This window comes from Phyllobates terribilis, unplaced genomic scaffold, assembly GCF_046119375.1.
Source record: "Phyllobates terribilis strain yellow unplaced genomic scaffold, ASM4611937v1 Scaffold_7__3_contigs__length_470593459, whole genome shotgun sequence".
Lineage (NCBI taxonomy): Eukaryota > Metazoa > Chordata > Amphibia > Anura > Dendrobatidae > Phyllobates > Phyllobates terribilis.
The window spans coordinates 377,566,501-377,590,148 of record NW_027362767.1 but is presented as its reverse complement, the minus strand read 5'-3'; the positions used below and the strand labels follow the sequence as shown (position 1 = coordinate 377,590,148).

The 23,648-nt window shown below is 47.3% G+C and overlaps 1 protein-coding gene across 3 annotated transcripts in view; it reads right to left on the bottom strand.

Moving 5' to 3' along the window:
• Nucleotides 1-23,088, bottom strand: part of LOC141154868 (uncharacterized) — a 34,470-nt gene extending 11,382 nt beyond the window's left edge. For 2 of the 3 annotated variants that reach the window (XM_073641389.1, XM_073641391.1), the window contains exons 1-5: nucleotides 22,786-23,088; nucleotides 8,270-8,653; nucleotides 7,964-8,059; nucleotides 5,615-5,737; nucleotides 2,332-2,458 (exon numbers count right to left, since the gene is read on the bottom strand). In XM_073641389.1, coding sequence (XP_073497490.1) covers nucleotides 2,332-2,458; nucleotides 5,615-5,737; nucleotides 7,964-8,059; nucleotides 8,270-8,647 — 724 coding nt within the window. In that variant the 5' untranslated portion in view covers nucleotides 8,648-8,653; nucleotides 22,786-23,088. Of the gene's footprint in view, nucleotides 1-2,331; nucleotides 2,459-5,614; nucleotides 5,738-7,963; nucleotides 8,060-8,269; nucleotides 8,654-10,414; nucleotides 10,749-22,785 lie in introns of those variants that run through there. The other variant, XM_073641390.1, reaches the window with a different exon arrangement.
• Nucleotides 23,089-23,648: the final 560 nt, after the last annotated feature.

The window sequence follows — 23,648 nt, the reverse complement described above, 5'->3', positions numbered from 1 at the left end:
GCTTTTTTCTTGCAATAATACAAATTCTAAGTAAATAAAAACGAGTGGCCATCATTACTTTAAGAAATCAAGGTCAGTCAGTGCGAAAAATTGGGAAAACTTTGAAAATGTCCCCAAGTGCAGTTGCAAAAACCATCAAGCGCTACAAAGAAACTGGCTCACATGAGGACCGCCCCAGGAAAGGAAGACCAAGAGTTACCTCTGCTTCTGAGGATAAGTTTATCCGAGTCACCAGCCTCCGAAATCGCAGGTTAACAGCAGCTCAGATTAGAGACCAGGTCAATGCCACACAGAGTTCTGGCAGCAGACACATCTCTTCAACAACTGTTAAGAGGAGACTTTGTGCAGCAGGGCTTCATGGTAAAATAGCTGCTAGGAAACCACTGTTAAGCAGAGGCAACAAGCAGAAGAGACTTGTTTGGGCTAAAGAACACAAGGAATGGACATTAGACCAGTGGAAATCTGAGCTTTGGTCTGATGAGTCCAAATTTGAGATCTTTGGTTCCAACCTCCTTGTCTTTGTGCGACGCAGAAAAGGTGAACGGATGGACTCTACATGCCTGGTTCCCACCGTGAAGCATGGAGGAGGAGGTGTGATGGTGTGGGGGTGCTTTGCTGGTTACACTGTTGGGGACTTATTCAAAATTGAAATCATACTGCACCAGCATGGCTACCACAGCATCTTGCAGCGGCATGCTGTTCAATCCGGTTTGCGTTTAGTTTGACCATCACTTATTTTTCAACATGACAATGACCCCAAACACACCTCCAGGCTGTGTAAGGGCTATTTGACCTAGAAGGAGAGTGATGGGGTGCTACGCCAGATGACCTGGCCTCCACAGTCACCAGACCTGAACCCAATCGAGATGGTTTGGTGTGAGCTGGACCGCAGAGTGAAGGCAAAAGGGCCAACAAGTGCTAAGCATCTCTGGGAACTCCTTCAAGATTGTTGGAAGACCATCTCCGGTGACTACCTCTTGAAGCCCATCAAGAGAATGCCAAGAGTGTGCAAAGCAGTCATCAAAGCAAAAGGTGGCTACTTTGAAGAACTTAGAATATAAGACATATTTTCAATTGTTTCACACTTTTTTGTTAAGTATATAATTCCACATGTGTTAATTCATAGTTTTGATGCCTTCAGTGTGAATGTACAATTTTCATAGTCATGAAAATACAGAAAAATATTTAAATGAGCAGGTGTGTCCAAACTTTTGGTCTGTACTGTGTATATATATATATATATATATATATATATATATATATATATTTTATTTAATAAAAAAATTGCTAATTCGTAAAACAAGAGTATATATTTTGTTCTGGTTAGCCAATAAAGGAATCACTCTGAGAATACTTTTGTCATTTTTGGGTATAAAAGTATTTACATCGATTTTTCTGGCTAACACGGTACCACAATATAACTTTCTATTGTACACTGTAAAACAAGAAGGAGCACTTCTAATATGTCGTCAATTTTCTGAGACCTGTAACATTTACATTTTTTCTGTCAATGGAGCTGTGGGAGGACTTTATTTTTTTAGTGAAGAGCTCACATTTTTTATTGATGCCATCTTGGGGGGGGGGGGGGTAGATTCAATTTTTTATATATTTATTTTCCATATTATTTATTTGTAACTTTTTTTAGTTCCCTTAGGGGACTTGAGCCTGCGATCGTCCCTATGCTTATACTATGTAATAAAATACCACAGTATTGCGGCGTTGCCAAAGGCTGGACCTCACAGAAGCATCATAACAGACAAGAGGTTCTTAAGTAGACCCCCAGCTGCCTTGGCATCCCACCGGAGCCTCAAATTGCGTCATGGGGGGGGGGGGGGGGGGGGGGTGATTGGAGCGTGGAACGGCGTGTGCTCCAGTTTGTGCGCATTAAATGCTGTCAGAGATGGTAGTTACGTTTGTTACAGGCAGATGCCGGCTGTATAACACCGCCATCGTCCGCCAGTAACGATGCAAGATCAGTTCCTTGAATTTGAATCAAAGAAAGGCAAAATGTACGTCATGTGTCAGGAAGGGGTTAAAGAAGCCCACCAGCTCGTGCTGCCGGGAGGGATGTGATAGGAGAGGATTTCATCCTGTAGATCACAGGAAGTTACCGGCTGACGTCCTGTCTACTCATTAGCGCCATGTACAGAACTGGTGGTCAAACTGGAGATCACATGATGAAACTTCCTATGATGAAGGGAGGAATGTATAGATATAACTGAGGTTGGATGAAATAAATGACACGGATAGAATATTGATGGGGACAAGCATCAAATGAGCAAAAAATAAAAAAAAATTAAATTAAATGCGGCACAAAACGGTTGTTCTTACCAAGTGATATCAAAGCTTCGTAGTTCTCTTTCATCATGTTCTTGTAGAGATCTCTCTGCCATTCCTCTAGCATTTCCCACTCCTCGTCCGAGAAATAAACAGCTATCCGATTCAGAGTGGCCGGAGTCTGAAACAGACATTTATTAGGGTCCCCGCAGCTATATGTCCATCACATGGTTATACCATCCTATAGGTCCCTAGCACAGCAAGCACTCGCTCTATGGCGCCATTGGTGCAGCAGTCATACCATATAACCAGAATAATAGTGTGCAGAGAAAGGCAGCCAATGGCAAGACTGGTGAGCCCCTATAAGAGCCCCTATAAATAGTGAGAAGACCAGGCAGGATAGCAGGAGAGGGTGCGGTCAACAACGGTGCAGAAAATTAAAAAAGGAGCACCAATCTGCTCCCACTAGGCGCAGATTTCCTGATTTTAAGGCGCATTTCACTCTGACAATCTTCAGCTTAAAAGGAGTTTTCCACTTTTAGAAAAAAAATGGACCCCAAACGCTTCCTGTAATGTAAAATAACTAAGACAGCGATAGTACTCCTGCTCCCCAGCCATGGTCAATGTGTTTGGCTGCAGCAGTTACGCTCGCTGTCTTCATAACGTCACCGCTGCAGCCAATCACTGAGCCAAACGGCATGGAGCTCTAAGCTCAGCAATGGGCTGCAGTGCTGATGTGCTCTGTCTAAATGATGTCAGCACTGCAGCCAAAAAACAAACACCGAAGCAAAAAAAATGTTAAAAAACGGGGATGATTTGATTTTTTTTTTTCCCCCCTTAGGGAACTTAAACCTGAGCTCTCGTTCTATAAAGAGGGAAGAAAATATTCCAGCTTCTGGTAAAAAAAATATTACAACTTTATTTGATCATTAAAAATCCATTAAAAGAATATATATGATGTAAGGAGACAGGAGGTACAAAGGCAACGCGTTCCGAACGTAATCCAGCGTTTTGTCAAAGCTCCCCTTCTATATACTGCGATGCTTCATTACTTACTGGGTAAGGAAAGTATTCAGACCCCTTTAAATTTTTCACTCTTTTTAGAATTTACCAAATGGCTGCAATGAAACAAAGTTCATTTTTATCTCATTAAAGTACACTCTGCACCCCATCTTTGTAGAAATTTTTGCATTTTAATAAAAAAGAAAAACTGAAATATCACATGGTCATAAGTATTCAGACCCTTTGCTCAGACACTCATATTTAAGTCACATGCTGTCCATTTCCTTGTGATCCTCCTTGAGATGGTTCTACTCCTTCATTGGAGTCCAGCTGTGTTTAATTAAACTGATAGGACTTGATTTGGAAAGGCACACACCTGTCTATATAAGACCTCACCGCTCACAGTGCATGTCAGACCAAATGAGAATCATGAGCTCATAGGAACTGCCCAAGGAGCTCAGAGACAGAATTGTGGCAAGGCACAGATCTGGCCAAGGTTACAAAAGAATTTCTGCATTATTCAAGGTTCCTAAGAGCACAGTGGCCTCCATAATCCTTAAATGGAAGAAGTTTGGGACCACCATAAGTCTTCCGAGACCTGGCCGTCCAGCCAAACTGACAATCGTGGGAGAAGACCCTTGGTGAGAGAGGTAAAAAAGAACCCCAAAATCACTGTGGCTGAGCTCCAAAGATGCAGTAGGGAGATGGGAGAAAGTTCCACAAAGTCAACTATCACTGCAGCCCTCCACCAGTCGGGTCTTTATGGCAGAGTGGCCCGAAGCCTCTCCTCAGTGCAAGACATATGAAAGCCCGCATAGAGTTTGCTCAAAACACATGAAAAACTCCCAGACTATGAGAAATAAGATTCTCTGGTCTGATGAGACAAAGATAGAACTTTTTGGTGATAATTCTAAGCGGTACGTGTGGAGAAATCCAGGCACTGCTCATCACCTGCCCAATACAATCCCAACAGTGAAACATGGTGGTGGCAGCATCATGCTATGGGGGTGTTTTTCAGCTGCAGGGACAGGATGACTGGTTTGCAATTGGAGGAAACATGAATGCGGCCAAGTGCAGAGATATCCTGGATGAAAACCTCTTCCAGAGTGCTCTGGACCTGAGACTTGGCCAAAGGTTCACCTTCCAAAAAGACAATGACCCTAAGCACACAGCTAAAATAACAAAGGAATGGCTTCAGAACAACTCTGTGACCATTCTTGACTGGCCCAGCCAGAGCCCTGACCTAAACCCAATTGAGCATCTCTGGAGAGACCTGAAAATGGCTGTCCACCAACATTCACCATCCAACCTGATGGAACTGGAGAGGATCTGCAAGGAAGAATGGCAGAGGATCCCCAAATCCAGGTGTAAAAAACTTGTTACATCATTCCCAAGAAGACTCATGGTTATACTAGATCAAAAGGGGGCTTCTACTCAATACTGAGCAAAGGGTCTGAATACTTATGACCATGTGCTATTTCAGTTTATCTTTTCTAATCAATTTGCAAAAATTTCTACATTTGTTTTGTTTTTCAGTCAAGATGGGGTGCAGAGTGTACTTTAATGAGAAAAAAAAAGAACTTTTTAGAATTTACCAAAATGGCTGCAATGAAACTGACTGACATTAGGCATTATACTACTGAGCCACCCCTAAAAACAGAATGGAAAAATCCAGTGTCCGACACCCCTGCATTATCTCCACAAATAACAATAGATCGGACTTGATTACGTTTATCAGGTTCAATCCTAAACGGTGGCAAAAACTTTAGAAAAATAATCAGCAAAATTTCTATCACCAGATTTTACAATACAAAGTGCACACATAATGAAATCAATATTACACCTCATGAGACTAATGTACTTGCTGTAAAAAACTGTTAGGACAGCAGTGTAATCCTTTGTAAAAGTTTTATTCTATCACCACCCACATTGCCTGATTGACAGCTCCTCAGTGCCCCTCCTTCCTGCTGAGATGTCATACTGCTCAGTACAAGCTGCAGCAGTCAGGCTATGTGGGCGGAGACTGAATACACTGGACTCATGAGCTCTTCCACTCTATAGATGGACTCGTAAAATGATCATTTTAATACCAGGATTGCACAGCAAACATATCCTGGCTTCTCAAAGTAATTACACCTGCCTCATCTGGTGTAAGATTTTTATAATGCAGTTTGTATAGTGAAATCTAATGATAGATCCACTTCAATTTGAGGGCAACACCCTCGCCCACCCATTCTAGGACTGTATAATGGGTCATGTTGACTTTGTTGGGAGAATACCAAGAGCCAACGCATTCTTCTTTGAATACTAGAAACATATCGGGCAGCGGGCATACCTTTCGCTGCAATGCTCTGGGAACAGGGCTGAATCTGTCCTTCAGAAACTGGGACTTGAGAGGAAGCAGTTTTCTTCTCCAGAGTTGGAGTTTTCTTGGACGTTCATGTCCTGTGTCCTCCTCCTGTATTATAAGACAGAGAGACCAAGTATTTTTCAGCCATGGTAACCAACTGGTGCACCGCAATTATGTCACTGGAATCCAATGGGAGCCGGCGTATGCCTGCACTGGCAACCACTATTTAAATGCCGCTATCAGAGATCCATCAGCATCTAAATAGTTAATAGCAGCGATTGGAGTTCAGCTCTGGCTGCTATTAGTGAAAAATGTCGGCTACCTAGGAGCTCCCGAGCCCTCTCCACACGGTGACCCCAGCACTGATGTACAGTACAGACCAAAAGTTTGGACACACCTCATTTAAAGAAATTTCTGTATTTTCATGACTATGAAAATTGTACATTCACACTAAAAGTCATCAAAACTATGAATTAACACATGTGGAATTATATACTTAACAAAAAAGTGTGAAACAACTGAAAATATGTCTCATATTCTAGGTTCTTCAAAGTAGCCACCTTTTGCTTTGATGACTGCTTTGCACACTCTTGGCATTCTCTTGATGAGCTTCAAGAGGTAGTCACCGGAAATGGTCTTCCAACAATCTTGAATGAGTTCCCAGAGATGCTTAGCACTTGTTGGCCCTTTTGCCTTCACTCTGCAGTCCAGCTCACCCCAAACCATCTCGATTGGGTTCAGGTCTGGTGACTGTGGAGGCCTCGTTTTTCTTTACTTAGAATTTGTATTATGGCAAGAAAAAAGCAGCTAAGCAAAGAAAAACGAGTGGCCATCATTACTTTAAGAAATGAAGGTCAGTCACTCCAAAAAAATTGGGAAAACTTTGAATGTGTCCCCAAGTGCAGTTGCAAAAATGCATCAAGCGCTACAAAGAAACTGTCTCACATGAGGACCACCCCAGGAAACGAAGACCAAGAGTCACCTCTGCTTCTGAGGATAAGTTTATCTGAGTCACCAGCCTCAGAAATCGCAGGTTAACAGCAGCTCAGATTAGAGACCAGGTCAATGCCACGCAAAGTTCTAGCAGCAGACACATCTCTTCAACAACTGTTAAGAGGAGACTTTGTGCAGCAGGCCTTCTTGGTAAAATAGCTGCTAGGAAACCACTGCTAAGGACAGGCAACAAGCAGAAGAGACTTGTTTGGGCTAAAGAACACAAGGAATGGACATTAGACCAGTGGAAATCTGTGCTTTGGTCTGATGAGTCCAAATTTGAGATCTTTGGTTCCAACCACAGTGTCTTTGTGCGACGCAGAAAAGGTGAACGGATGGACTCTACATGCCTGGTTCCCACCGTGAAGCATGGAGGAGGAGGTGTGATGGTGTGAGGGTGCTTTTCTGGTGACACTGTTGGGGATTTATTCAAAATTGAAGGCATACTGAACCAGCATGGCTACCACAGCATCTTGCAGCGGCATGCTATTCCATCCGGTTTGCGTTTAGTTGGACCATCATTTATTTTTCAACAGGACAATGACCCCAAACACACCTCCAGGCTGTGTAAGGGCTATTTGACCAAGAAGGAGAGTGATGGGGTGCTATGCCAGATGACCTGGCCTCCACAGTCACCAGACCTGAACCCAATCGAGATGGTTTGGGGTGAGCTGGACCGCAGAGTGAAGGCAAAAGGGCCAACAAGTGCTAAGCATCTCTGGGAACTCCTTCAAGATTGTTGGAAGACCATTTCCGGTGACTACCTCTTGAAGCTCATCAAGAGAATGCCAAGAGTGTGCAAAGCAGTCATCAAAGCAAAAGGTGGCTACTTTGAAGAACCTAGAATATAAGACATATTTTCAGTTGTTTCACACTTTTTTAAGTATATAATTCCACATGTGTAAATTCATAGTTTTGATGCCTTCAGTGTGAATGAAAATTGTACAAAGTCATGAAAATACAGAAAAATCTTTAAATGAGGTGTGTCCAAACTTTTGGTCTGTACTGTACATGTGCATCATTTTGCACTAAGTGGCTAAAGATTACATGCTAACTTGTCTCGTAAGCCTTGTTGGTGTATTGTCTTGAGGAGACGTCCCGGTTTAGACATTATCCAGACGTCCCTACATCATGGTCCGAGTAAGGACCACGATGCAGCAACTGACCGTCTCATGACGTGAGCGTGACAGCCTCATAGGCATACATAAGGCTGTTGAGTTTGGGTCAGGAGACCCGCAGCAGGTCCGTACATCATGGTTCATAGACAGATCAGATGTCTGAATTCGGTCTTAAAAGTTATATTTTGGGTTACAAGACGTCAAATGAATTGTTCTCAAGTACCATTAGCGACGCAGAATCCTGGGATGTGGACGGACTGGTCGTCTGTTCTTCAATTAGTCTGGGACGCTTCTGTTGCTCAAGAAGATTGTCCAAAAGCTGAAAAAAAAATGTAATAATTAGATATTAAATTAAATATTTGACAAGTATCCTACTGAAATGAGCCAGTCAGCCAACCCAGTTCATTACATCCCAACAGAGAAGGGGAAAACGTTTTTCTCCTGTGTAGAGACCAACGTAGAAGTAGAGATGTCGGACTCAAGCCTTGATCTTGACCCAAGTGATCTACACACAAGACACAATCTTTACCTGCTTTCGTTCATGAATCTTCAGGTGTTGAGCCGCTTGTCTACGTAGCTTCGAAGCTCCGGTCGGGAAGAGAGTTGGAACAGCACTCGCTTTTAATTTCCGTCTCGTTCGTTTGTGGTTCGGTTCAGATGGAATTAGCGGAGAATCACCGTTCATCTCAAACATGTCCTCCTCAAAATGCTCTGAGCAAAGAACAAAGTGCCCAGGGTTCTTCAGTAAGGTGTCCCGTACAAACTCCTGAACGTTGCCTACATCGGTGCGGCTGTGATGGATCCAGGTCTCTGCAAGAGGCAGCTCCTTGGGAAATGAGTGCATGGAGACCGCCGAGGGCAGCTTCCCACTATGGTTAGTGCAGCCGTAGGCAAAACAGTGAGGCATCTCCACCTAGGAAGACAACACAGCAATGAAGGAACGGTCATAAGACGACTTAGAGGTGATGCTCCTTACAAGCAATTCTGCAATAGGAAGCAACCCTGGATGTCCAAGTCTGACCCCATTGAGACCCTAAACATGAGATCTCCATTATAGCTGACTAACTTGAATGTGTTTTTTTTTTCCTTGTGGAAAAACAGCCAAAAAGGTAGAAAGAATTCTTTACAGAGGATATGGTCTTTTTTCACAGGAGAAATATTTTGCATGTGTCTTCCTATAGGCAATGTTAAACTGTAACCCCTCAGACGTAAAAGGGTATCCCTCATCTTATAATGTGTTGGTATACTACTAGAGTGATGAGTACAGTAGGTTCAACCCCTAAGTGGGCATTTAGACAGGCCGATCTAAATGTGCCAATCCAGTGGTTGGAGAGTAGTTGGACTTGGAGGCACAAGACACCTAGTCTTCTAGTGATAATCTCCTGCTGATAAAACACTGATAGTATTGAAACAACAACACACAGCCCAGTAAGTGACACATTCCTGTAATCAAGGTCTCTGTCCCTACATCATGCTTGCTCTCAGATTGCATAACAATAACCTGCTGACAGAGTCCCTTTAAAAGTTTTTTTTCCATTGATTCAATGTATCTTGTATAAGAAAATGAAGCAACTCTCCTGTCTTGAAGTATCCGATCAATATGAGTATAAAGCTCCAATACAGGCTTATCAATCAGCATAGTTACAGACTACAAATGGGTGTAACCTGATCCCTGTGACGGGTGTATCAGAGGTGACAGACAGTCGCCCTGCAGTTGGTTGCAGGAGATCTCTACGTTTGGCATTACAGACATTTTCTTAGATGAGAGCCTGTCTCTAGGACCTAGCGGCTACCTCCCTCTGGCTAATTAGCTCTCTGGCCTGGGTGTATAAATACCTGGTGTGTCTAAGAGGGAGGTGCCGGCTATATTCATTTCTACCTGTGAAGGCTTTAGCAAGAGCAGTACTTCATCCTCTCTGGAGCTTGAGGCAGAATGCGCATTTGTCTGGAGTTTGTCTAAAGCCAAGCAATTTCCCCCTGTTTGTCCTCCCTTGTTGTCTATAGAGTTTAGTGGAGATCGACTAGTGCTCTTCTCCTCCCTTCCCTAGGCTTAGCCATAAGCCAGGGAAAAGTCAGGGCGAGGCATGTGTGCGGCGACTGGCGAGGAGCCAATATAGAGACGTTAGGGGATACAGGATGACACTAGACCAGACTAGGAGGTCTCCACTTCCCCCTTTCCCTAGAGTCTGGGCTCCCTTTCCCTCTTCCCTTTGTGTAGCACTAAGTCCTTCCCACACCTGGCGTGACGATCCCGCAGTCAGGTAGTAACCAACCTGATCCCGCAGTCAGGTAGTAACCAACCTGATCCCGCAGTCAGGTAGTAACATGGCAATAAATTTGGAAAAAAAACACTGCTTTGATCGCCGATATAGAGAGTTCTAACATATAGAAGATATGTAACGACAACTGTATGTTTTATACTAAATGTTAACCTTTTACGATGCAACTACACAGTTGTTTGCCATTAGGAACCCTGTAAGTCAGCACAGCAGCTGTATACACACAAAAAAAATAATAATAATAATAATAATAATAATAATAATAATAATAATAATAATAATAATATGAGACAGGAGCTGGAAGCTCTGTTGATCTCGAAAAAGGAGCCAAAATCAAAAGAGGGAATAAACAGAAAAAAAAAATGAAATGGGTCCATAGAAGATACCACATATACCAAAATGGCCTTGTGATTGGAGCAGCGGGTGTTTTTCCTGCATGGCCTCCGCCAGCTTTGTGTGCCAGGTCCCACATTCCAGATGCATTAGGTGTCCGGATCCTTCTCTCCCATTATGGTCCCGGGAATAAGCAGCTCTGAGAATTAACGGTGACGTGTCCAGAGACAAAAAGTGTTAGTTAAGCGATTTATCTGCCAGTGTTTGGTGCTGTGAGGATTTCACATGGCTAAACTCCTGACACCGGGTCTCATGCTGCAGACAGACGTCCCCCCTCCGGCCCACTGTGGAAACATCACAGGACTCCAGAGAAAGATGAGTCAGACGTGGAGGAATGGAGGGAGATCTCATGACCAGGAGGAGGAAATCAGTTATGTTACTGTAAGATTAAAGGGACAATCCAACCTCCTATTATTTCCAGATAACACATGTGGGCAATAATACACTACAGACGCTTAGTTACTGACTTCTGTGAATATTCCGATCTCTCGGCTTCCACATGGCGCCTTTATTTACCTGCACTGTTACTTTAGTCCTGCTCTTATAGGGATCTGACAGCAGCATGATGTAGGGGCAGAGACCTTGATTCCAGGGTGCAGCAGTTGTGATGCCATCACAGTTTTCTCTGCTGCAGAGCTCTAGCTCTGCTGCAATGCTGAGCCCTGTGTAACTCCGCCCACACCACTGATTAGCTGCTTTCTATGTGTAACCCCGCCCACACCACTGATTAGCTGCTTTCTATGTGTAACTCCGCCCACACCACTGATTGGACACTTTCTGTGTAAACTGTATATTGACAGAAAGCTGCTAATCAGTGGTGGGAAAGGGGTTGAACTAGGACGCATGAGACCTCTAGTCCTGTAGTGATAATATCCTGCTGATAAAAAACACTGATTTTATTGAAACAACAAAACACAGCCCAGTAAGAAACATTGATGGAATCAGGATTTCTGGCCCTACATCATGCCGCTCTTTGATTACATAGCACTTTGGACTTTGAAAACGAGGCTCTGCAGATCCCCATCTTGAGTAGAATGGAAGTGCACATGCTTGACTTATGGACTGCAGGAAATAGCGGATCACAGCACTCTATTTTCTCATACAATAAGCAATGAAGAGGTTAAGTATCCACAACTCCACTCCATACAAGACGGGACTCTGCAGAATCATGTTTTTGGTATTGGGATCCTATGGATAAAGCATAAATTTCAATTTTGGAAATTCCCCTTTAAAATTACTGTTCAAACCAAGAACAGGCGCTCGGTGCACACTTGGGTGTGACAAAGCAATTCAATTCAGTGCACCTTCTCACCTACTTGTTTTCCATCCATCTCTGACACCTGGAACGCCTGAGTGAGCTATTAATATAGGAAGAAGAGGCAAAGACAGATGGAAAACAAGTAGGTGGAAGGTGCACTGAACTGCTCGGCCACACCAAGGGTGCACCCAGCACCTGTGCTTGGTTTGAACAGTCATTCTGTGCCGGTAGATTCCTTTTAAAAAGAGTTGTACCAAAAATGAAAGCTATTATCTTTCCACAGAAGAGATAGCTGGGATCCCATTGACCAAGAGAACTGGACTCTGGAGTGCAATGGACTAATGGTTGAGCGCGCACAGGACCACTCCATTCTCCAGATCTGTGATCCCAGTGATCAGCAGCTAATTCCCTATCCCACCACTGCTCGGATACATTCATACCCATGTGATCAAATACTAAAATATGAAGGGTCTGAGGGCACAAACCCTGATCCGGGCCCATGAGAGGGACCATTAAGGTGTTTTTGTGACACCCCAGGGGTCTGGTTGCCACAGTAATAGAGATATTATGTCTGAGAGCAAGTGGGAGGTTTCTCTGGTCAGGAGCCCTAAACATGCAACACGGTCCGCCCAGACCTGGGAGGGGAGGAATCTGCCCTTATAAACTGGGTCTGGGGCGGGATTAGTGAGTGAAGCTGCAGACAGAGTCAGAGTCTGGAGAGGGAAAGTGAGATCAGGAGCTCTGGAGGAGCAGTAGCTGAAGTCCAGGGGCTGGAGCTGAGCAGAGCTCGCCCTGGACGAAGACACTAAAACCGGACACAGGAGTCCGAGGCTGTGGGGACTGATATACACCCAGCAGCAGAAACCAGCCGGCAGGGGATTCCAGGTCCTCTGGCCATAGAAGCCCGGAGGCTCAGTCACAAAGAAGGGACCAGCGCCGCCATCCAGGACCGGAGGCTAACAGAAGGCCCCAAGTCACCAGCCATACGGGTGAGCACCACACGGTATACTCAGGGACGTGGGCTACTTGTAACCGCTGACAGCAAGGTAGCCAGGAAGAGTGCAGATAAACGGGGAGGCCTACAACTCCACCTGGCCAGGGGGACTCCTGCTTGCTCGCAGACTGACCAGGCCCCTTATACTAGCCAGTACTCCCGGGAGGGTCTGCCTTGTACCATCAGTAAAGACCCTGAACTGCACCACACGTCTCTGTGATTCCTTGCCGCACCAGCACCATTAGTACTGGGACGCTCACACCATCACTCCCATCATCTCTCACATTAGCTGCCCTGAGGCAATACTCCTCCCGTGGGGAGTTATCCCATACTCGGCTGCGCAACCAACATCAGCCTCAGCGGTCGGCAGCGCAGCGGCGGTCCCCACTGACCGCAATCCAAGGGTGGCGTAGTCGGACACTTATTACAACATTTAGACTGCCACTGGTTTGACCACCCTGGGCACGGACCGGGTCACCGCCACGGAGAACTACAACCCCCAGCGATCCGGCTCCGGGTATTCCCCCTGCACAGCAGCAGCAGCACAGGCCCAGGAGGCGTGTCAACTTTGGCGTAGTCGGCAGGATTTCGTGCCCGCAACCACCGGGTACTACGTGCCTGAAAAAGATTTTTGAACTTACCTGTGGTGAAGTTTCCCGCCGTCCGGAGTCGTTTCCCGCCATTAGACGCCATCTTGGACCGTTTCCCGCCGTCTTCTGCCTTCTTCCCGCTATCCGCAGCTGCTTCCCGCCATCGAACGCCATCTTTGGGACGCCGAGCAGGAAGAAGAGGGGCGTGGACGCCGAAAGCGCGCGGGATCCGAAGCTCCGCCCCACACAGTGACGCTGCGCAAGGTCCTGGAAGGGAGGAAGAGCGACGCTGACGTCATCGGAGTGCGACGCCAGGTCCTCAACCCCGACGATCGACTGCGGAGCCGCGGCCTACGGAAGAAGAGCATCGCAAGGTAGGCCACGGTCCACTAGGGGGGAGGAGGATGCCGGATACCGAGGGGAGCTCCACTGCCACAGCCACCGCCAGCGCAATCGCTGCAGCAGTCATGCCATTCACCATGCCCTATATCCCGGGAGCAACCTGGCTACCCCAGTACTCAGGGGAGTCACATACTCTAAATGACTTTAGAGAAAGACTGGATAGCCTCTTCCAGGTGTACCCCCTCACAGAAGAGCAAAAAGTGAGCATCCTGGTGGCCCAATTAATCGGGGCAGCCCAAAGGGAGGTAAAGTCCTGGCCACCTGGGAGGAAGAGGACTGTCAGAGAAATACTAGCCCGGCTGAAAGACACATTTGATACCCGCACCTCAGCCGAAATAAAGCTCAGATTTTACGGGTGTAAACAGCGGGCACACGAAAGTATAAGAGACTATGCTCTAAACCTACAAGAGGCCCTGAGAGCCATTAAGCAGGCAGACCCTGACAGCGTGGGAAATGAAGATAAGCTGTTGACTGAACAATTTATTGAGGGTCTACTGTGCAATGCCCACCGAACCCAGTTGCGGGCAATGGCCTTACAGGACCCTGACTTGGACTTTGCACAGTTCAAGGACAGAGCCATCCGGGTGCTCCGAGAACCGGCACCAGGTGGCGCTGTGACCCACAGGCGCCCTGCTATCACTTACCACCAGGAGACGGCGCCCTTGTCTGCAGGGCCTGTGGGAGCTGATGCGCAGGCTTTAAACAGTGACCCGGCTACAGACCTGCACCATCAGGTCCACGAGCTGACTAAGAGCGTTGCCGCGCTAACCAGAACTGTGCAGTCTTTACAGGTCTCTTCTCCAGGAAAGATCTAGCTGGCATCCGGACCGGAGGACGTCCCGTGGCGCCGACTGAGGAGGACCCCACCGGCCAGAGGAAGACCCAGCGACAGATACGAGGACGGACGACCCATCTGCCGCCGCTGCAATCAACCCGGACATGTGGCAAGGTACTGTCATTTAAACGGGCACAACCTGGGGTAGAGGGCCAACCCCCAGGCATAAGACCATCAGGCCCATCAAACTGGCGTGATAAATACGTAGGGGGACGTCCAATCTTGCCTGTGGTACTGGATGGCATTCCTATGAGTGCCCTACTAGACACTGGGTCACAGGTGACCACCATCCCGTACGTGCTCTTTAAACAGTACTAGAATGACTCGGACATAACCCGCTACCCAGATGACGACCTGAGTATCATCGCCAGCAATGGTCAGCCCGTGCCGCAGGTGGGATTCAAAGAGGTGACCATTAAGATCGGTAAAGTCGAACTGGCGGCACAAGGACTGATTATAGTGGACATAGACCGTCATGAGAGTCACCCTAGAATAACCTTGGGAACTAATGTGATTGAAAATTGTCTTGCAGAGGTGATTCTCATTTTACAGCAGGTTGCCAAGAACGCCAGTTCCGGCCAGCAGCGTGTGCTCCAAAAAGAGATCCGGGCACTGATGAAGCGGCAACAGGTGGAACTATCTGGTGGTGAGATAGGTAGCGTGAGAATGTGTGACCCGTTCCCTATTGCCATGCCCCCAAAAAGTGAGATGATGATTTGGTGCCGGGCAGCTATTGGTCTAAGAGGTAGAGACTACCAAGCAATGGTAGAACCCGTCTACTCAGACAGTAGGCCCACCATTTTGACGGCACGGGGGGTGGTCGATGTACGCCATGGGAGGGTGCCCATTCGCATCATAAATATCGGGGAGAGAGAAGTACACCTGCCCCGGTATGCCACGCTAGCCAAATTGTTCACCATCAACCAGAACTCTGTACAGGCCGTGGAACCCTTGCCTCCATCTCAACCAGAGGAAGGTAACGGCTCTAAGAAACCAATGGAGGACTGGTGTCAGCAACTGCATTTGGGTACTGACTCCACTCCCTCACACCAGAAACAGGGAGTCTATCGGGTGGTTCGAGAGTACGAGAGAGTGTTTAGTAAACACCCGCTAGACTTCAGGCGAGTAAAGGGGGTAGAACACCACATCCCCACAGGAGACCATCCTCCCATAAAGGAGAGATACCGACCCGTACCCCCAGCACACTACCAACACGCCAAAGGGATGCTTAGAGACATGAAGGAGGCTGGGGTAATCAGGGACAGCTGTAGCCCCTGGGCAGCTCCACTAGTCTTAGTGAAAAAGAAAGACAACACCATGAGAATGTGTGTAGACTACAGGAAGGTCAACCGTATCACACACAAAGATGCGTACCCGTTACCAAGGATAGAAGAGTCCTTAGCTGCATTAAAATCTGCTAACTTCTTCTCTACTTTGGATCTCACTAGCGGGTACTGGCAGGTTCCTGTAGCAGAGGCGGACCGGGAGAAGACCGCATTCACCACCCCGATGGGTCTCAGCGAATTTAACTGTATGCCATTCGGGCTCTGCAACGCACCAGGAACCTTCCAACGGTTGATGGAATGCTGTCTGGGACACCGAAACTTCGAGACGGTCCTGTTATACCTGGACGATGTCATCGTCTACTCCGAGACCTACGAGGACCACCTGAAACACCTGGCAGAAGTGTTCGAAGCTCTGGCAAACTACGGCCTAAAGGTGAAACCCTCCAAGTGTCACCTCCTGAAACCAAAGGTGCAGTACCTGGGACACGTGGTGAGTGCTGACGGAGTGGCTCCCGACCCTGATAAGATCACCGTAATTAAGGACTGGCCAAGACCCTCCAGCATAAAGGAAGTGCGGCAGTTCCTCGGGTTGGTAGGCTACTACCGAAGATTCATTCCCGGTTTCACCAAAATGGCAGCCCCTATGCAGGACCTCCTGATTGGCTTTCCGAGACTGACCTAAAACCAGAAGCCGCCCTTCAGGTGGGAAAAGCTGGAAGAGGAGTCCTTTTGCCAGCTGAAGATGGCCCTCACGGGGGATGAAATCCTGGCATATCCAGACTACAGCCAGCCCTTTATCCTCCACACGGACGCAAGCAACATCGGGCTAGGAGCCGTACTGTCCCAGATCCAGCAAGGGAAAGAACGGGTAATCGCTTACGCCAGCCGAAAGCTACGGCCCACGGAGAGGAACCCTGAGAATTATAGCTCATTCAAGCTGGAGTTCCTGGCAGTAGTGTGGGCAGTGACCGAACGTTTCAAGCATTACCTTGCCTCCTCCAAATTCACCGTGTACACGGATAACAACCCGTTGACACACCTGGACACTGCAAGGCTCGGTGCTCTGGAACAGAGATGGATGGCCCGCCTGTCCAACTTTGAATTCACCATCAAATACCGGGCAGGACGCTCAAATGCCAACGCGGATGCCCTGTCTAGAATGCCGAACTTACCAGACGTAGGGGAAGATCCAGAAGATCTGGAAGAAGTTGAGCTCCCTGCGTTCCACCGTCATGGGATTACCCTGTATTCCCACCGTGTGAAGGACAGGCGCTCCGTGACGTTCAATCCCTTGCCCCACTACAACTGGGCGGAGACGCAAGACAGTGATCCCGCAGTCCATTTGGTGAAGGAAATGCTGACCCAGGCCGATGCCCGTCTTGACCCAGATGCTCCGGAGGAGACCAAGCAACTGTGGAAGGAGAAAAGTAAGCTGTTCCTCTACAGGGAGAAGCTGTGCCGGAGAATGGTTAACTCTCGAACACATGAGTTGACCTGGCAGGTAGTGGTCCCAAGACGAGACGCGGCTATGGTTCTGGAGGCATACCACAACGGAGCAGGGCATTTCGGATGGAAGAAGCTGGAGTTCTTGTTGCGTGAACGGTTCTACTGGGTAGGCATGAGAGGAGCCATCGAGAGGTGGTGCAGAGACTGTGGCCCGTGCCACCTGAGAAGAAAAGACCGAGCCAGCCAGAAGACTCCCCTGCAGCCCATCATCACCAGACAGCCACTGGAACTGGTAGCCCTGGACCATGTGAAACTGGCTCCAAGCAGATCTGGGTATGTCTACGCCCTCACAATCGTAGATCATTACTCCCGGTTCCTGGTGGTGGTCCCGGTCAAGGACTTAACGGCTCAAACAGCAGCTAGAGCCTTCCAGCAGCACTTCTGCCGTCCACACGGGTACCCGGACCAAGTGCTGACAGACCAAGGACCAGCCTTCGAAGCGGAGGTCTTCCAGGAGTTCTGCAACCTGTATGGCTGCAAGAAGATAAGAACAACGCCCTATCACCCTCAAACCAATGGACTCTGCGAGAAGATGAACCAGGTGGTGATAGATCTGCTAAAAACATTGCCCCTGGAAGAACGCAGTCTGTGGCCTGAGAAACTGCCCAATCTGGTGGACCTGTATAACCACATCCCTGTAGGTTCCACCAACTGTACCCCGGCTTACCTAATGAGAGCAAGACCTGGTAAGCTGCCTATTGACCTGGATATGGGAGTCCTGACACCTGAGGACACCTCGCCAGAGGCAGACTGGGATACAGAACGGCAGCAGCAGTATCGGAAAGTACAGGAGAGCGTCGAGCGAAGTCTGTCTCAAGCTAGAGAAAGGCAAGAGAAGGCTTATAACCAGTATGCTCCCGCTGTTGCCCTGGTACCTGGAGAGCAGGTCTTGAAGAGGAAGAGGCGGCTCCACAAGTTGGACGACCAGTGGGAGAAGGACCCGTACACCGTATTGCCATCAAGCCATGAGAACCCAAAAATCTGCGTAATCAGTAAGGATGGAGGAGAAACCACAGCCATTGTCTCCAGAGACCACCTGAAGAAGTGTCCCGAGCAGCTGCAAAGCCCTGAAGATGATCAAGAAAACCCTCAACCCGCAGAGGAAAGGGGAGAAATGATCAGTACCGTACTCGGAGACTTCCCCCGGTCTTGGACACAAGTAAACGGCGCTGTCGTGGTACCCGTCCTCACCTTTCTCCAGCCAGCCCCGCAAGTGCCTACAGAGGAACCGGTAGAGCTGGAAGAGCAGCCGGCCCAAGAGGCAGAAGAGTCCACACCAGCAGTACAGGAGGATCAACCCTCTGCTAGTAGTGAGCCTGCCGTGCCCCTAGTGAGCCAAAGAGTGCGCAGACAGCTGCCCAGCTTACCCATAACACCTCCTATACCCTGTAGTGCAGGACCAGTTAGTGAGCTCCGTAGGTCCACTAGGGTCACTAGAGGTCAGATGCCCGCTCGCTGGAGAATCTAAACCAATGCACTGTAAAGTTGACTGTTTATTGAAAAATGTTTATGGTTTATGTTTGTTGCCTGTTACTAATTATGTTTCTCAGTTACCCTGCAGATTTTTATGGACTAACAGGTTATGGACGCTGGATAACCGGAACAATTTTGTAGATAGTTGCACCTTGGTGCCTCTTGTGAAGACGGCCGCGGAAGAGAAAACCTGTCTGGCGTGGCCTACTTGCGGCCCAAAGTAGCTAGCTCCAGCCTTGCAGCCACGCCCAAGGACAACGCAAGGGGTTTGCTTTGGACAGGTCCCCTACTTCCCTTAAAACTTCACCTTGGGTGATATGGACACCCGGTCACGGAAACGCCGTGACCTCTACAGACTAAAGCTTCTTGTAAATATGTTGTCTTATTATTGTTATACCTTGTATTTATGTTTCTTTAAAAATGTGTTTAGTCCCGGAGTACTAAAATTTACTAGGGGGGAATGTGACACCCCAGGGGTCTGGTTGCCACAGTAATAGAGATATTATGTCTGAGAGCAAGTGGGAGGTTTCTCTGGTCAGGAGCCCTAAACATGCAACACGGCCCACCCAGACCTGGGAGGGGAGGAATCTGCCCTTATAAACTGGGTCTGGGGCGGGATTAGTGAGTGAAGCTGCAGACAGAGTCAGAGTCTGGAGAGGGAAAGTGAGATCAGGAGCTCTGGAGGAGCAGTAGCTGAAGTCCAGGGGCTGGAGCTGAGCAGAGCTCGCCCTGGACGAAGACACTAAAACCGGACACAGGAGTCCGAGGCTGTGGGGACTGATATAAACCCAGCAGCAGAAACCAGCCGGCAGGGGATTCCAGGTCCTCTGGCCATAGAAGCCCGGAGGCTCAGTCACAAAGAAGGGACCAGCGCCGCCATCCAGGACCGGAGGCTAACAGAAGGCCCCAAGTCACCAGCCATACGGGTGAGCACCACACGGTATACTCAGGGACGTGGGCTACTTGTAACCGCTGACAGCAAGGTAGCCAGGAAGAGTGCAGATAAACGGGGAGGCCTACAACTCCACCTGGCCAGGGGGACTCCTGCTTGCTCGCAGACTGACCAGGCCCCTTATACTAGCCAGTACTCCCGGGAGGGTCTGCCTTGTACCATCAGTAAAGACCCTGAACTGCACCACACGTCTCTGTGATTCCTTGCCGCACCAGCACCATTAGTACTGGGACGCTCACACCATCACTCCCATCATCTCTCACATTAGCTGCCCTGAGGCAATACTCCTCCCGTGGGGAGTTATCCCATACTCGGCTGCGCAACCAACATCAGCCTCAGCGGTCTGCAGCGCAGCGGCGGTCCCCACTGACCGCAATCCACGGGTGGCGTAGTCGGACACTTATTACAACATTTAGACTGCCACTGGTTTGACCACCCTGGGCACGGACCGGGTCACCGCCACGGAGAACTACAACCCCCAGCGATCCGGCTCCGGGTATTCCCCCTGCACAGCAGCAGCAGCACAGGCCCAGGGGGCGCGTCATTTTACTCCTAGTGCTGTGCTGATCATAGTGACATTTTCCCTAGATCCAAACAATGAAGAGCTCTGCGTGGATTATAACAGCTGCTGACCTCTTTCTCCATTATACGCCACCAACTGTGATAATCTCCAGCAGAGATCAGAGCCATCCCACCATGGCCGCACCTCGCTCCATCTGCCAGCACGGCAAGCCTCCGTACATGCCTCATACACTTACTGGATTCCTATAGTGACTCATGCACTGACAATTAATGCCGGTAATCTGTCCTCTGACGAACCTTCACGTACTCTGCACAAAGACCCATAACAGATTGCCCAGAGGATAAAGGAATGCCTGCCGCAACCTGCGGATTAATCCCCATGCCTTCCCCTTTAATCGGCGTCTTGGTGGATTATTATTTAATAACCTCTTTGCTGCTAGGAAAAACCTACAAGTGTCTGCAGGGCTTGTGACGATAATTCCTATGTGTAAATGGGAGAAAAGACTGGATCCTTAAAGGGGTTGTCCAGGTTTGTGATGAAAGTCTGCAGTCATTCTATGCGAATCCTCAAAACATTTGATCCGCACGCTGTCAGGATTCTGGTGACAAGAGCGAGCGCTCATGCGAAAGCAACTATATGATATGCATACTCCCGGCCACATTCCGACTAGACGTGTGCGGCTTTGCTCAATATAAGCGAATTAAGCAAGTCTGCGCACGTCTAGTTGGAATGTGGCCAGGAGTCTGAAAATCACATGTGTGGTCACTTTTGCTGAAGAATCCTGACACTGTGCAGTTCACGCACTGTAGGATTCAGAAGTCTGCAATCATATAGAGTAAGTGCAGACTTTTGTGCCAAAACCTGGAAAACCCTTTTGTGGATGTTTGCAGGAGCCTTGAAAAAAAATCCATGCAAAAAATGCATAAAGCAAGATCCAAATTCTTGGTGCGGTTTCACATGGTTTGTTTAGCGTACGGGATGTTTTTCTGCTTCTATTTCATCCATCGGTCACAGTTTAAATTTTTTTATACAGGCAAAAATGTCTCAAGAATCCAAAAGGTAGAAAAAAAAAAACACGTCGGGGAAGAGGGAGGGAAATTTAAAAAAAAAAAAAAAAAAAAAAAAAAAAAAAAAAAGCATAATAGAGCATTTTCCCATGAAAATCATTGGGACACGTATTCAAAGAATATCTTGATTCGATTATGGAGAACAATTAGTTCCAGAATCTACATATGTCAATAAAGGCAGTGTAAAAAGGGGGTCGTCACTTTTGGGGATTTTTTTTCTTAAATGAGTGCATTGGGGACTAAAAATTATTTTTTTGCAATTGGCTTTCATTAAAAAATATTTACACTGTGTCTTTTACAGGCTTCTTGTTCCCCTGCGCATTCAACTTTGATGTGGTCATCATATGCCGAGAGGAACTCAGAGGAAAAGAAAACAGTTGCAAACGCTCCCATCACTCAATCTAAATGAGCTCACTGATGGATACTCAGTTAACTCAAAAATAGTTAATGCAACAGAGAGGCTGTAGAAGGCAAACAGTGCAACATTTGTAATGAAACCCAGTTACAAAAATTATTTTTAGCCCAAATTACACGCATTAACGTTAAAAAAAAAAAAAAAAAAAAAGAGCCACCAAAGGAGTACAAATCCTAGCTAATTTTGCAGACAGGATAGCCTCAATTTGATTAAAAAAAAAGCTCCGCCATAAGGGCTCACTCGCATGAGAGAATAGACGCCAGTGTGACCCCGGCCTTAGGCTGAGGCTACACAGCAACTTTGGTAACAGATCGTTATGAGTGAGTCATAATGTAAGTGAATGGGGCGACATCATGATCTGCAAAGTAACAGAACAGGCAAGTTTTAAGATACTGGAATCAGTTGGATATTTTTTTTTTTTTTTTTAGAACCTGTACTTTGCAGATCGAAATGTCGCCCCAGTCATTTGCATTATGATCTTTGACCGCGTGGCCTGCGTTGCCCCAGCGCTGCGAGAAAGGATGGAGTCGGCAACTGTAAAAATAGCAATCCCCTAATATAAACATATCAAATCCTTATCCCTTTAAATGCGGGTTTGATCTGCTTGCCCTGAAGAATAGGATCTATAACATGTAAGAGATCCAGGCATTGCAAAACTACAACTCCCAGCATGCAATGCAATTCAAAAACAGCATTTAAAAAAAAAAAATCCCTGCTAAAAAAAAAACATGCTGGGATTTGTAGTTCTGCAACAGATAACAAGCCACAAGTTTAAATCCCTACTAACAAAAAAGCATGCAGGGAGTTGTACATCTACAACATCTAACAAGCCAAAAGGTTAAAGCCCCCCCACAAAAAGAGCATGCTGGGAGTTGTAGTTCTATAAACAGCTAACAAGCCACAAGTTTAAATCCCACACAAAAAAAGACATGCTGGGAGTTGTAGTCCACCTGGAAAAAACAGAGGACGATCCCTGTAGGACTACAAATCGCAGAATTCCCTACCAAATATTTACAGCCCCAATTTCATAAGCATAGCCCCCCCAATAGTTGCCCATGCCCCTTGCTCTCACCTGGGGGCTGCAGCCACTCCTCTATGGTCCACACTCTGATCGGCAGGATCCAGGATTGCCCTCTACTTGTTCCTGCGGGGGCTGCACCCGGTCATCACTGGTCATGTGTCACACCTAGAAGTATCCGCTCCATACGTATCACCCCTATATATTCTGCGCCTGCAGACAGTGAGCCGTTACAGCTCTCCACCGATAATAACATGCCGGGAGGCGGCCTCCATTGTTGCTCACGTCTCCAGGACAGCCCCCGCTGTCTACACTGTATTGTTATTGCAAAGCGACTATAGATCGGAAACGGAAGCATGAATTAAACAAGTATCCAATCACGATAAAGAAGCGATACGGTTGACAGATAAAGCAGCCAATCAGAATCAAAACTAAGCTGCTAAAGTGGGTGGGGTCAATGTGAGTGCCGCTAAGACTTGTCATAGAGAAATTGCTAGCTGCGAGGGTAGAATGTTGTCAACCAATCAGCGAAGCTGGATACGCAATCGTCACAATGGGAAGGCGTGGCTATGGGCGTTCTTATAATGATTGACAAGTGAAAGGGCGGGGAGAGTAATGTTGTGATGTCGGCGAGGGCGGAGCTTTGATGCTGCTAATTAAAACATAACTCCGCCCACTAATTTTTCTCTACGTATTAGTGAACTTGCTGACAAAGGATTTCGTGCTGCGACGTGTTGTTAACCCCTTCGTTTATTTGCCTTCCATTCCTCCATCTAACAGCACGATTCTCTCCAGCACGATTCTCTCTCTCATATAGGTTTATGATTTTAGTGGCTTAAAAAAAATACAAGTTTGTAAAAAATATATATATTACATTTTTTATGGGGTTTTTTTAGCATGTTTAAAATTTTTTCTGA